At 41.2% G+C, this 15,923-nt stretch overlaps 1 protein-coding gene across 1 annotated transcript in view; it reads right to left on the bottom strand.

Moving 5' to 3' along the window:
- Positions 1-1,456: 1,456 nt before the first annotated feature.
- Positions 1,457-15,923, bottom strand: part of ACYP2 (acylphosphatase 2) — a 33,745-nt gene continuing 19,278 nt past the window's right edge. The window contains exon 5 of the mRNA XM_010402972.3: positions 1,457-2,397. Within this exon, the coding sequence (XP_010401274.2) occupies positions 2,283-2,397 (115 nt within the window). The 3' untranslated portion in view covers positions 1,457-2,282. The remainder of the gene's footprint in view (positions 2,398-15,923) is intronic.

Below are 15,923 nucleotides of genomic sequence, written 5' to 3'. Positions count from 1 at the left end.
ATACAAGTCAGGCACAACATTTTCCCCTCAGGAAAGTCAGTATTGTCCAAAATTCACAAATGACTTCTGAAAGTCTGTTCCCACTATTTATTTCCAAGTCTCAGCCCTTTTTAGATAGAAACTATTAGGAGAACAGAATAGAAACTACAGATAGAAACCTTTTTTATTTAAATAAAAACTCTTTCACGGAAACTATTTCCACTTACAGCAAGAATGAAGCTGGCCTACACATCATACATTCTTGCTGCACTGCATTTTGAAAAAATAAAATTCAGGTGTATCTACAGTCATAACTGAGTGATATTAGTAAGGGGTAGAAAAGGATTCCAGTGGAATCTCAACTCAGTTTTGATGTCTAATTATCCAACTGTTCTTATTTTTCTATCTTACCATTGGGATTCTTTGGCTCCTCAAAATCAATGATGTTCTCATTAAATCTAGAGACACTGCTCTGCTGTTCTGTACACACTGTACTTCCACAAATGGGATGCCTTTGGACTCAGGATACTTTACCAGAATCTGAGGATTAAATAAAATGAGAAGATTAATGCCCACAGCACCAGCCAAGGCTCCATTAGGTTGCAGGAACACAGCAACACATGACTTGCAGCACAGAAAAATGCTCTCTTCACATTTCCTCCCCCAAAAAAGTGAGCACTTAAAATGGCTGCTTCCCTCTCCTCAAGCCTTGCCTTTCTAGGGGAGTTGGTGTAAAATTTTCAAGTCCTTGTAAGCACCCAGCTCCACCCCTGGAACACATCAAAACAATTTTTGGCTGCTCTTCCTCTGTATCTTATGTCCCCTGTTTTTTGCCTTCCTCTCTACTTGTTCCTCAAAATATGAGCAGAGCACTTGGCTGGAAAGTCTTTGACTGAAGGGGTATTTTCTGCCAGGTAGCTCCAAGGAAAATGTAAACTACTTTGTTAGGCAGGATACAGTTTTTCAGGAGGATGGAACAGCTACTGAGCTCCTGCTACACTTGAACTTTGCCATTTACCATGAGCTGAACAAGAGCTATTGACCACGACTTCAACAATGGGGGCTTGTGTATAATCACAGAACAATTCATAAGCAGCTCCTGCAAATTCTAGAACGGAGATTTTACTGCTTAATGCAAAGGTCCAAAGAAAATCAATCTAGTGGTGAGCAGAAATAACTTTCTAAGCACACCTTGCACTGATGGAGAAGTGCAGTACTTAAGTTAGGAAATCTCCTTCCTGAAATTCAAACCATGAGCTGCAGATTTGGTGCAGCTGCCCAAACTGACACCACCCACCCCAGGAAGGGGGACAGAGCAGCCAGTGGGAATACCAGCTTCAGTATCCTCATGAAGTCTCCTGGAATGTTCCAAGCCTGACTCAACTACTGCAGGTGTGAGGGTAGGGGTCTGACCCAGCCCTGACTCCCAGGTGCCTGTGGAGAGAGTGCTGGATACAGGAACTGGATCCACAATGCATCAGACTTTTCCAGGATTTATTGCAAGCCCATGGCTCAGGACTTCAGATGACAGATGAGGGTGCAGGTTCCACCACACAGTCTGAACTCAGGGGCAAACACACATCTATTTTCCATAAGGAAAACCACTCAAATCTTCAATTTTGGTAAGAATGTCAAAAAAGCAAAGACATTAGAACACCCTTTATAGTCAGAATGGATGTAAGCTACAGGTAGACAAGGAAAAAACAGGATGAGAGGCCACACATTTCATCACCTTGGAACAATTTATCTGCATTGTCACAGAGAATTTTAAACCACAGCTGGTTAGATAATCCTTGTTTGAAACAACATATTTATTTTAAATTACCACTATAACTTAATTAATTATCACACTGAGCCTGGTCTATAACAGTGGTTACACAGCACTCTCAGTGCTCTCCAGTTCTGTAGTTATGTATTTTTGGTGAGATTACGAACAGTAGAACATAAATTTATTATTATTTTGCATCTAAAATACAACTCACAGTGTAAAGATTAGGTACCATCTGGTTGTATGTAACAAGTCTCATTGTGCACAAATAACCAGCAGCACTTCTAAGCTTTTATCTGTCTTTCAAAGCTGCAATAAATTAGATATTGGCATTTTAGACACTAAATGTTGACATTCATGGTGTAAGATGTCTAACACAGCAACCAGGAATTCTTACTTGGTGGGAACAGGGAGCATTTATGTTTATCCTTAGCACAGAAAAGCATCCAAATGCTCTTGCAACATTTGATGGAGGCACAGAAAATACCATGCAGCAGAAATGTCAGAGTTTTGTGCTTAGTGAGGTTCCCTCCTCTTAGTATCTAGTGTTGAAATCCGAGAAGTCAAGCTTGGAAATCTCCTTTTCGTTGGAAAAATTTGTTTTGTCGATGCGGGAACTTGGGCTTCCAACTTTGCTCAGCCAAGATTTCCTGCAGGAAAAGTAAGAGAGAGTTGGCAGATAAGGAACTGCACATGTGGGGGTTATTCTCTGTCATGCCTTCACTCACTTATACTTTTTTAAGAGCCATAAAAAAAAGCATCTTTCAATAATGAAATTACCCCAAATCTGTTCTTTTCTGTTTTCCCTCCCTTTCCCCTTTGAAAGCAAACTAAGCTCTTTAAAGGTGTCAGTGTTTCCAGAGGATTTACACAATATTACATAAAAACACAGCTGACAAAAAAGCTAAAGTAGATTTACTGCAATGATCCCTCCTAAACACTATTAATAGCATTCCAATAGGTATAACTACCTTTGCAGATTCAATACTGTGCTTTTAGCAAGGACCTACAAATCACTGATAACCGAAAAATGATGGGAAAACAGAATCCCAACAGCCAGTTTGCCCCTTGCTGGCAACTAAAAGAATGGGAACCAGAAAAGAATGAGTTCAAAGCCAGCAAAAAGACATCAATTATGTCAGAGCAATACTGATTTGTAATAAATACTGAATGTTACCCTGGATAACTGGATAGCCAAACATGGAAATGCAGCAGGTGAGTGCTTACATAGAGGTTTATTTACAAAAAAATACTTGGTCAGTATTTTTGGTTGTACTAAACTCCCAGAAGTAGAAAAGAGAAAGTATTTTGTCATACCTTATTGAAGGAGAAATATATTCCCAGACAAATAATTTTTCTAAGTTAGTATAGACACCTAACTGATTAGTATTAAAAATAAACAAATATTCACTTAAATTTTGATTTGAAAACAATAGAAATTGTCTTATTAAGAGTTATGCTAATTAATCCTTTGCAGAATCATGCTGAGCAATATTCTTGCAGTGAGACCTAATTTTGATGTCTTTATAATGAGATCATGCACAGAAATTACTTACCTTGAGCCAGTAAATCAGTGTATAACATCTGAGATATAAAAACACACCTTGCTAGAGACCCTACATGCAAGATTTTTTTGAAGAACAGTTCCTGACACCCAAAAACACTGCAAAACATCTCAAGGGGCTTCACTGGTTATCAGAGACAAATAATTTCCCCATAAATCACATTAGTCCCTCACAGACAGTTCAAAACTTGCATTCAGTGTGACTTGAACACTAAACCAGAGGCTCTATATGGAAAAACTTCCTACAAAACAGCAACCAGACCCAGATATCTAATGTTCCAAGTGTGACTTGCCTTATTTTAGCATAGAGAAATTAAAATATCTGTCAGGTGTTTCCACTTCTTCACACCTCTTGTTCTTTGCTGCATGTTGTGAACAACCTCCCTTCCTGTCTGTTTTCGATGAAGCCTTTCCAGTAAGGAATATAACACAGGAATAGGAGTCCAGGAGCAAAACAAGAGAACACAACTTCCCAGTTCTGCTGGAAGCCTCAAGGCAGAGGGGATATTTCAACAGAAGGAAACAAGCCTAGGGACAGAGCAGTCCCTTCAGTTTCATATCAAGAAGAATATCTGAAAAAGGCCCTTATTTATTTAGCAGGAAAGTCTCTAATGAAGTTGGATGTCCTTGAGTGAGAAGAAAGAACTCAAAATACTGAATTAATCTCCTAAAAATAGTATAAATTGTTTTTTAAGTAATGTGATTGTTTGTTCACTATTTCCTTTTTTCTTCCCATTTTGAAGATGAGCTTATCCTAGACAAAACCAAAATGAACGTATTCCTTGTCCAGCCTTCACAACAAAAATTTGTCCCTGGGTGCTTCCAACTCCCAAGTTCGGCTGGGTGAAGAAATAACCACAAACTCTTCTCCAGAGCAAACAATCCATTCTTAACTCCACGGACTCTCACATGAATAAGGGTGAAGCACAAATTACAAAAATCCAGTTAGAGCAACCCAGCTCCATGGAAACTCTTTACAGAATGTGCGTGTTTTATTCCTTATTTAATGCAGGAGAGAGGAGAGGAGGCAATACCTGGGAATCTCATAAATTTGGGGCTCAGTTCTTCACTGAGATGCTCCACATTGAGGGGACTTTCCTCAGCCATCTCCTCTCCCCATTCAAGTGACAGCCCAGTCACCAGCACTATGAAGAAGCACATTTTTTACAAGCTAAGAAAGCAGAAAATCAGTATTTCCTAGAATTTAAATGTCATCTCCAACCTCATCACTACCAGGGGTATTTTTAAAAATGGTTTTAGCTTATGAGTATCCAGACCAAGAGTGAAGAAAAGGTTCTGCACCCTCCTCTTGCTTCACTCAGCCTTCTCAATTCCCATTCACCTCAGATCTCTTCACGTGTGCCAAGATAATCTACAATTACTTGCATTTGCAGTCTTAGCTTGTCACTTATAGCATCCATGTTAAAATTCACTGTTCCTTCCCACTTCTCCTCAGGAGTGCAAAACTTCCTCCCCCTCGCTCGTCTGCAGCAAACAAGGACACTCCTGAGAGGACACCACACTGCTTACTCTTGTTTTAAAGGATTTATCCCCAAAATGACTGCTCCAATGAGTCCAGAACAAGAGCTAATTTCCAAATAGTCATTTCTGACCACATTTTATTTTATAGAATAGTTTGGGTTGGGAGGGACCTCAAAGCTCACCCAGTTTCTGCCTCCCCCCTCCTCCCCCAATGGGCAAGGACACCTTCCACTATCCCAGGTTGCTCCAAGCCCCATCCAACCTGGCTGTGGACACTTCCAGGGATGGGGCAGCCACAGCTTCTTTGAGCAACCTGTGCCAGGGCCTCCCCACCCTCCTAGGGAAGAATTCCTTCCCAATATCCCATCCAACCCTGCCCTCTGTCAGTTTGAAGCCATTCCCCCTTGTCCTGTCATTCCATTCCCTTGCAAACATTCCCTGTCCAACTCAAGCCCTGCATGTCCATGAAGTCACTCTGGGCCATGTTCTGATGCCACTGAGTTGTGGATAGTCATGGATTTCTGAGTTACACAACCTCCCTTGTCCAGGGGAGAAGCCAGTGCTCCTGAAACAGCTTCCCAACCAAACCACACAGCTTCCTTATCTCCATGTTCACGGGGGATACTCCTAGGAGCTCTAAAACAATTGGATCTGCCACTCTTTCCCTTCTCTCATTTCATTAACGAAAACAAACCTTGCTAAGAGACACTGTCTTGTCACCCAGGCAACAGAGCCCTTCCCACTCCACATGTTCTTGGAAAACAACTCTCGAGAGCTGGGTTTGCACCATTCCAGTTTGGATCTGTGCAGAAACAGCCTAGCTGTGCACAGCATTCCAAGCAGGAAAATACTCCTACCTGTTAACTTGGCAGAATGGAGCCTGGCCAGGTAACTGGAGAGCTCCCTGGAAATGTTACTTAAGGAGCTTCATCTCTGTGACACAGGATAATCACAGAATCCAAGGCTGGAAAAGACCTCCAAGATCGAGTACAACCTTTGACCAAACACCATCATGTCAACTAAACCATAGTACTAAGTGCCATCATTATTAATAATAAAAATAATTAATAACACTGGCACAGCCCTAAAACCCACTGTGCTAGGAATACTAAAACAACAGAGTGACCTTCTGATTTCCTGAATAATATTTATTTTTTAACTCCAGTCTATGCTATAAAACAGATCTCTCTAAAATAAACAGCTTGCTTGGCATTATTCTCTGAAGTATTTCTTTATAACATGAAAACTACTCCTGCAATAGCTCATTTTTTTGTAAGCAAAAAGACATACTTTTATCCTGATATTGGAGAAATTTACAGTCTATGGTGCTAGGAAAGGACCTGGAAATGCCCTCCAGCATTAGTACATGAGGAACTAGGCACAGGTTAGGAATATGTTCCATGTCTCTTCACCTGAAGCACAGTGTCACTGAAGTGGAACAGTGTGCTTTTATTTAAAGGGAGAGAAAATAATGGCACTGGCTTGTTTACACTTTAATTTCCCTTTGTTTAGGATAAAACACTGCAGAGAATGTTACTTTTTGAAGATTATATTTACATCTGTGACAGCATATAGATGAGGCTTGCAAGTACTTATAAAAATCCCTCCAAAAATATTGCTGCCTTCTACAACAGCACTGTCCAATTTTCATAAATCCTCATATTTCCACATTTGCAGAAGAAGTGTGGAATTCTCTCTCATGGCTGTCTGGCTTCTGAGCTTTCGGGAAGAACTTTAGCCACAGTTTTCAAGCTTTGCTCTTAGGGCCAGGAACATTTACTCAAAAACCTTTGTTTTTACAAACCCAAAATTCCTCTAGTAGCCTGTATAAAGGTACCTCCCACCTCTCCCTCCTAAACTTACTGCAGAGCCATTCCCATTGTCCCTACACCTCTGCTCCTCCTGCCAGGAAAATAGGTAACTGTACAGAAAATTTATAGGGTTTCTTGTTGTGAAAAAGTAGCAGGAAGAATAAAAACCCTGGTAAAAAAATGTGTGTTGGGAACACTGGGATTTGAGAACAAGGCAAAGCACAAGGGAGGGGAATTTTAACCCCTTTACTAGGATGGCCCCACCAGAGTCCACCACATCCAAGCCAAATGAGGGGTTACTCCAGAGACTTAAAGCAAGGAAGCAAAAGCAGCAGGATTGAAGGATACAGACCAACCAGTGGGTGGCTGGAAATGAAAGAACCTGCTGAGGCGTGGGCACTGGGGCCCAGAATAGAGCTGCAGCCTGGAGGTGTGTGGGAGCCTGGCTGCTCCATGCATCCCAACAGCAGGAATGCCTCAGCCCATTGGGTATTTAACACAAGGTCTGGAAGCATTTTAGGAAGGGGAGAAAGGTAGTTAATCAAAACTGGTGTTTGACTCTGTTTTTAAACACAGATGTCAGATGAATGTTGTTAATTTGTTTGTGTTTCTTCCTTCCCTGCTGCACTCAGGGCCAGCATTTCCCTGGGGAATCCACGATGAGCTTTTCCTCGAGGTATATTGGAAAGGATGTCAACAGCAAGGGCAGATGAGCAGGATCTGAGATATTACAGATATTGTGGGACAGGGCCCCGAGTAAGCCTCAAGTACACATTTTGGTGGTGCACTTCTAGTTATAAACTTGACAAAAGTGACTTACATGTTAATCATCACCTTCTGCATGGTATTGGCAAGCCTTTTTTAATGTAAAGGTGATCATGGCCAGTTTGCATCAGGAGAGAATTTGGCTCTATGTAACTCAGACTTACTCTGACACTGGTATCTGATCTGTGTTAAATGTCCTCACCTATTACTTTAAAAAGGAGGAATTATCCCACAATGAAAGAAACCAAGCCTGGAGTTGTTCTGTTTTTGTCACATATAATGCCAAGATCTGTTGTGCATTTTCCTGTTAATCATCTTGGTAACCTTCAAGGAGGATTTAATCATTTCAACATGAGATCATAAGTATATTTTTATTAAAACTTATCAGCATACCTCTTTGTTTAGGCCATGTTAGGCAAGTCACTTTTGGCTTCTTTCAGAGATCTTATCAGAAAAATCTCAGCAACACTGTGGTCATTTGTTCCAAAGTAAAGAAGTGAGTGAAAAGTAAACCCAAATTCAGCCATTCCAGTAACTCAAAGCTTTTATGTCCACACTGACCTACAGAAAAGTAGGAGACAAAGGGAATTTCCAGTTAAGCTTGTGTCCTGTCTCCCAGAGCAGTAAACATCCCAGGAAGCCAGCAGCAGCCAAAAGGCCCATTGTGCTTTCTCCCTGGAATCTGTCTGCCCCTACAGGGACACTTGGCTCCTCAGGCTGACTGGGAATTTTGGCTAACCCCACTCACTACACAGAATGCCACTCAAGGTTCTCTCCCATTCCACAGCTACTAAACCCAAGGCCACAGGAAGCTTAAATGAGGAGGAACTGTTGCTGTGGGGGTACCAACAAAAGAAAAGTTCCTTCTAAAGCTCAGCACCCACAACCCACATAAGATTGAACAAGGACTAAAAGACTTCAGCCTCCAACCAACTTTACCCCTCAAAATGTTAATTAAACCCTTACCTTGGCCATTTCAGAGCCATAATGAATCATCACACTTGACCAGTTCACCTTTACTTCAAATCCATGTCCTTACACAGCCTGGCAGAAGCCCAAGAGCCCTGAGTCCAGCTGACCAACACAGTCAGGAATTTGAAAGACAACACTTCCCTGTTCTCCAGCCGCAAGGCTCAGCCAGACAAAAAAGCCACGAGGAACACCACCCACAGTTCCACCCTCACTGCATCTCCTTGGAGGAGACACTCACACTGAAGAATAATTTATTATGCAAGAACTAAAAATAATGCCAGGCCAAACTAGAGTGAATTCCTTTGAGCACCACTGGGATTCTGCTAATTTCCTCAAAAGTCTCCCTTACTTTACAACTCTCTTTGGATAGTTAAAAGACTGAAAAAAAAAAATCAAGTTAGAAGGCTCAGTGAGAAGTTGCCATTTCCAATCATAAAAGTCTTAAATAAGAGCATCAACACTTTTAAAGCATCCTCTTGCAGAGCTCTGAGCAAGTCTGAGGGCCAATATTTAACATTTCCAGTGTTGCAGTGACTGTACATAAATTTACCTTTTCCTAGAAGGCCTCTGTTGGAACATTTCACAAGCTAACAAGGTTGGCTTACAAGTAAGAACTTGGGGTTTCTTTTTATCCTTAGCTTGCAAAAGAGTTTTGAATTTTTTTTGTCAAGCATTCCACCAGCTCAGCTCTATTTTTTCCCCCTGATTTTACACTATGTGATCTAATTTGTTAATTTAAATTGCACACTTTCCAAGGAAGCAGTTACACCCCTTCTTTTAACCTCCCATCTCCAGCTGCTTTTTTTATAGCAACTGTGATATAACATTGTAGACATTTCAGAATATAAGAGCAACAAGAAAATGTTTTAAATATGTAATATTAGAGAGCACAAGTGTTCAGGAAAACACCAAGTGGAATCCTAGCTAATAGCCTGCTTACATTTTATAAGCTGAGAAAATTTGAGCTTTATCAAGACTTTTCATAATGCTCTATTTTTTTTTTTGGTATTACAGATATAGCTCCAACAAGCAGGAAGCAAAAGATTAACATAAGGATGTAGCAGGGATTCTGTTCTTGATTTGACAAGAGCTCCTTGTGGTTTCCAGCACACCAGAGCACGGAGGTGCATCCAGCAGGGTGTGTTTACAAGGCAGAGAACACTGCACCTGTCACACATGGCATGCACATGCAATATTCCCTGGAAAGCAGGGCCCTTTGTTAGCAAGGACTAGGATATGTATCATTTATTGTTTCCATCATGTACCCCCCAAGACCCTCTGTCTGCTCTGCCTCAAGGTAAAGCTCCAGACACAACAGCCTGAGGCAGGAGGGGCTCCAGGATGGGATGTGCCAGGCTGTCCCCTCAGGGACCTTATGGAAGCAACCACCCCTTTCCACAATCATATCCCAAGGAATTGTATTCCAATTACAGTCAGAAAACAATTTTCATTCTTCAACATATTGCTTCTGTATCATGTTTTTCTTATGACTTCACCTGTATTCAAAACACCATTTCTGGCAGATCTAATCTCAATTTCACTTTTCCCTGGCTTTCCAAGTTCCATGAAGTTATCCTTTCACCCTTTTCAGGCAGGTATTAAACACCTCACCCTAATGAAGCCATTCAAGCCCTGATCCCAAACCACTCCAAAAGGAGGGATGTTGGATAGATCAGCTGAGATACCAAATAAAAGAACCAAATATAACTTAACCAAGGCTACTTGATTTCCCACAAGTTTACATTGCAACATCTGATTGTTGGGCTTTGTATTTTCTATTAATATTAGAAAATTTGACAGAAAATAGACTTTTTCACCACAGCATGCCAAGGGCAAAGCCCATCCTGGGGTCAAAGGACTGTCACTATGGATATTCTCACTGAGGAAAAATATACATACTTAAAGCTCCCAGCTATTTAAGGAAGCCATCAGAGCATGAAGAAGAATCCCAGTTCAATGTTTCTTTGTGTAAAAAAATTGTTAAACAAGGCTTTTAATACATGCTGAAATGAGATCTGATACATGTTCTTGCTGTTCAGTGTTGTACTACACCTTGTTTTTATTAAACCTCATTTTCAGAGGTTTACCTAAAAACATTCTCCTGTTTATTTGCAAGAATGATAAAATTAATTAATCAAGAAGTAGATTTCTTTAAATAATCTTTCCTATAGAATAAACCCGGACTGGAAATCCCAAACCACTACCTTCTCAAGGCAGCTCTGGTACTTCCTCCTTGAAGTTAGCACTTACAGAAAACAAACCAGATGGATTTTATTATCATTGAGGGTAATTGGCTTCATCTTTCCACCTAAACTTCCCATGGGTTTGGACATCTTCCTGCTCATTCCAAATCTGCCCTTTAACCATACATGATTTCAGTAGTGAGAGCTTCAGACTTCAAAAAATCAGAATAAAAGCAGAATTCTGCTAAAGGCAGCATCTTATTTCTACCAAAGTCAACAGTAACACTTTCAATAATGACAGAAGAGATAGACTTGACTTCTGTTTTTACAAAATTTAAACAAAGAACTACAACCACTTGCAAGAAAAATACCAAAATCAAAAGAAGCCATCTTTGGAAGACTATTTCATACTATTTAAGTATTCCCAAATAGGTCTTGTTAATAACTCTTTATAACTACCTTGTCCTGCAGAAATTTTTAGTTTTGTTGTTTATGCCTCATAATTCCTTAATATACAGCAGGTATTGATATTCTGTGATACTTGGTAAGAAGAGAATGACTGGCACAGCATAACTATGTTCCTAAACTCCATCATCCTGGGTTTTTTCCATTTTTTCCTTCAAGCTTCAGGGGCTGTCAAGAAATATCAAATATCTCATTTGTTTTCTGTAATTTATGCCATTTTCCTTCTTTCCCTTCCCCCTTTGTTGAAGTTTCCTTCTGCCTGGACAGACATGTTCCTGATGGCTTTCCCGTGGAGTCTGGCTGCTGCAGGAGTTACATGGGTTGGGATGTGAATTGAGAACTACAAAAAAATCCTGGAAAGCCACAAATCTCGCTAGTGGTTCATTTTACTGAAATTTATGTGCAAGTATTTAACAAAAAACCCTCAACTCATTTCAAAATAACACCTAAGTTCCTTGGTGCTTTCAGTGACAAAGACTTCCAAAGGCAGGGAGCTGAAGCACATGGAGGCATTCCTAGAATTAAAGCCTCTCAAAAGGCAAGCTCAGGCTCTTTGATTTTGTTCTTGGTTTGAACATTTCTAAGTGCCCAGAGAATAAAAGATGTTTTCAGTTTTTGGCAACACCAACACCTTCGAAGCAAAACAACAGAAGTAATAATTTATAGGAGGAATTACGCAGACTTGCAAACATTAGCAGTGTAGGACTGGGGGAGCCACTCTGAAATTATAATTTCAGAAAATTCATGTCAGAACCGTTCATATCATTGTGCCTTTTATAAAAACAAGCTGCCTGGCTGTCCAGAAAAAACAGTCCAAGCACTATATAAATTATATCAGTTAAATATGAACTTCACAGCAGCTGCACTGAAATTCAGGACAGAGCACGTGTGGGATGAAGAGAGTGGTTAGACCATAGATCTGCCTCCAGATAAAGGCACTAAAAGCCTCCAGGAATTCCCACTCCAAGATAAGGACCGAGTTTTAAGAATATTTATGATGATATGACAGATTTTACCACCACACAGATGTAACTGAGATCAGGAAGGAGCTCAAGAGCACATCACCTCTGTGAGTCACATTCCAGGCTGTCAGGCTGGGTACCAGTAAAGGGAGGAATCACTGCAAGTCTTTCCAAAGGCACAGGAAGATCATTTCATCCTTTATAATCCCAACAAGCAGGACTAATTGCCATTTCATTCAGCACAGCACTAAGACACAAGTGCAAAGTCAGTCCCATTTCTTACATCACGCTGAATCCTTCTGTCTTTGGAGAAATGAGTGGTTGCTCATTCTGGTGGAATTTTCATTAGCAAACACACATGCAAAGACATCTGAAGTAGCACAACCGCTGCTACTGTGTACATAGATCCTACTGAGGGCAAACCTGCATTTATAACTAGTGTAAAAAAACATATAAAGAGCTATTTTTTACTGTGACAACTCCACACAGAATACATTCTCAACCCCATATAGGTTTCCAATTCCAGACATGCATTTTTAAAACAAGCCATCCCTCAGACTCTTGGATACCAATCACCAGAGCACATTTCCCCTTGGACAGACACACACAATTATTTAGGCAAACCAAACTCCTCCAGGAAACTGGAAATTCTGGCACTGGGAAGTCAGCAGATGTCAGAAGCCAGTTAGCAAGGACTTCTAGGAATTCATTAGCCAGTGAACACCTGTAATGCTGATCCCAAGCATTAAACACCCACAATGCCATAACCAACCCAGTACACAGCTGCTGCCTCAGTTTTCTTCACAACCAAGGGCATTTGGCCACAGAACTTGACAGATTATTAAATAATTCAAATTACATCAACCACTTTCCTGCCCTTGTATGAAATTCTAAGAGTGGACTTCAGAGCCCCAATAAAGCCAGAACACACATTACAAGTTCAGAATTCCCACACAGAACTTGGTTCTCTGGCTCCTTTGCTACAGGACAAAGAGCACAAGGGTTATTAGGAAGGTGCTTGCAAGTAAAGAAATGCATCTCTACCAGAGAACAACTTTCCCCCACAAAATAAAGCAGCAAAAAGGATTTTTATTTAATTAAAACATCCGTTTTGGCTTTAAACTTAGTACAGGATGTCACAGGCTTGCCTACATATGTTTACTGAAACAATGGAAACAAGAGTTCAGAATTCGAATATTGACAGATCCTCTACTATTGTGGTGTGAATCCTTCTGTTCCTTCATTCTTCAACTTCATGATAGAAAAAAACCTTCTCTCCTCTACGTAATTTTGCTTATTTATCTGTATATTGATCCAGTATGTAGAAAAATACTATGACATCTCCTTAATTTTTAGCCCTCTCAAATAGATAAAACTCCACATTTCAGCTTTAAATAATTATTTCCACCCCATTTTTAATTGTTGGACATTTTTAATGACTTACCTTTCCCAATACTAGAAGACAAAGCCCCAAAATTCATAAACATTGATGAGTCAATTTCTTAAGGATCCTTCATCTTCAAGGTGTATGTTAAGAATCAGTTCAGTGACCATCTAGGAAACCTAACCACTAGAATAATTTTCTGTTCTGGATATTAATTTAGAAATATTTTTAAGCCAAGAGTCTGATCTTCTACAAATACACCCAAACAACTGGTAATATAACTAACTCAAAGTTTAAGTCTACCAGCTTATGAAATCTGTGCTGAGCTTCTCAGACAAAGAAATCCAGCAGGAACTTCAACGGGTGACACCTTCAGACAAAAAGCAACACAATTACAGCTGAGATCCAGAATAGTTCATTAAATATTAATATCACCTGCTTTGCCTTGCTCCTGCAGCAGCAGCAAAAGGATAAAAACAGACAGAAAAACCTGCCCAGCTACTCAAGTTGTAGGTGATTGTTTAATGAAACTTTGACTTCTCCACCTGCGTTTGGAGATGGAGAACAAGTGTTCTGAATTGCTGGAGCAGGTTCTCTCCAAACCCCACAGACCCAAAATGCTGGATGGCTCCCAAGAACTGGTAAAGGGATGACAGTTCCCTACATTCCACAAAACACAAATCACTGATTTTATTAGGAAAAGACACACGTTTTTGTCAGACAGACAACTGATGCACAACTGGGGTGACCAGCAAACACCAACTGACCAAACCCTGAAGCAACAGAGCACAAAATAAAACCTTGTTATTCCACCTAAACACATTTACAACCCTTACAAGATTAATTAGAAAACAAACACAGAGAACCCTAAGGAGAACAAATTACCAGAACAGAAAACTATGCATAAACAATTCAGGCCTTTATCTGCATGTATAATTTTAACACAATTACATTTACCACGAGCACAGGGGACAAAAATGGTTGTGTGGCTGCAGCTTTAACATGAACCATAAGCAGCTCAAAGCTGCCACATTTAAACAGAGCAGCCACACAACTCTGATGGAAACCTGGCTGAACACCAGATCCAAGCAGAGACACTAAAGTGGGTGCAGGGAGCACTTAATTCACAGTAAGGAGTAGCTTTCCCATTCAGTTTTATGTGGATAAATCTTTCTGTCTCTCCCATTTTTCTCTCTTTACCGCCCTTGCAAATCAAGGCTACCTTGCCATATCTACAATCCATTGCACTCCTTAAGTGAAAGCTGTGTGTTCCCAGCACTCTGCTGGAACAATGTTGACTTAGGAACTCAGCAGAAAGGAGAGATGAAAACCAAGAAATTGTTTTAGAGCAGAGTTTAATGCGGCAAAGAGTAAGTATGAACAAGATCAGTGTGCCTAAATCTGCATAGACCAAGGCAGAGCAGCACCTCTCCATAATACCTCAGCTCCACATCCTCTGGTTTTATGCTCAAAACAGCCAAAATGTGCATCAACATTGGCAGAAGCAGAATCCCAGGACAGGCCAGGTGGGAAGGACAGTGGCTCACTCCCACCATCCCAGAGCACACAGCACAGGATTGGAATTCATAAACATTAGGTTCTGGAATATCTCCAGAGAGGGAAACTCCACAGCCTCTCTGGGCAAACTGTTCCAAGTTGTTCTTCCTCTTGCCCAGTGGAACTTCCTGGGCATCAGTTCCTGCCTGATCCTCTTGTGCCATGGCTGGGCCCCCCAGAGCAGAGCCTGGGCCCTGCAGACAGGGCTGAGGGCCCCTCTCAGCTGCGGCTGCTCCGGAGGCTGAACAGCCCCCACTTCCTCAGTCTTTCCCGGGCAGGGAGATGCTCCAGGCCCTTCCTCAGCCTCTCCCTCCATAGCCTCTGCTGGCCCCACTCCAGGAGCTCCCTGCCCCTCCTGTGCAGATGATCCCAGCTGTGCCTCACCAGGATTACCCCCCAACTTGCTGGGAATGCTCTTCCAGTGCATGCCAGATCCCATCAGCCTTCCTGGTCCCCAGGACACTGCTGGTCAGGGACAGCTTGCTGTCTACCAGGACCTCCCAGGTCCTTCTCTGCAGAGCTGATCTCCAGCAGGTTGGCAGGAAAAGTGCATAGAGAATGAGGGTACCACCCCAAACCTCCTGAGGAGGTTCCTTGGTTGCCAGTAAGTCTGTAGGAGGCAGAGACAGAACAGCTCCAGTGTGTAAGGGGACACCAAGTGACAGATGACAAGGACTAAGCTTTCCTTTTGAACTACATATCAAACATGGAAGAGAATCAAAGAACTGGGTACACTTTCCACTCCTGTGCTTCTATAAAAATCACTTTGTAGGCTGCTCCAAAGCAACAGAGCTTAAAGCTGGGGATTTTTATGTAAAATGATAAAGAGGACCCAAATCTGTTCCATGATGTTACTACGCAACATTCAAACTGCACCCTTTCCTGATATGTTTTTAAAGTAAAGCCAGTTTCAAAGAGAATTCCAGGTCCCAAGCAATTACTTATTACTTACAGTTCTTCAGGGCACTTCAGTGAATCCAGGGAGAGATTCTATTTGCTAAGGAATGCAAAACACTTCCCTTATGGCAAAA

The sequence above is a fragment of the Corvus cornix genome, chromosome 3, assembly GCF_000738735.6.
Source record: "Corvus cornix cornix isolate S_Up_H32 chromosome 3, ASM73873v5, whole genome shotgun sequence".
NCBI classification, from domain to species: Eukaryota; Metazoa; Chordata; class Aves; order Passeriformes; family Corvidae; genus Corvus; species Corvus cornix.
The sequence above is the reverse complement of the archived record's forward strand: the minus strand, read 5'-3'. Positions and strand labels throughout refer to the sequence as shown.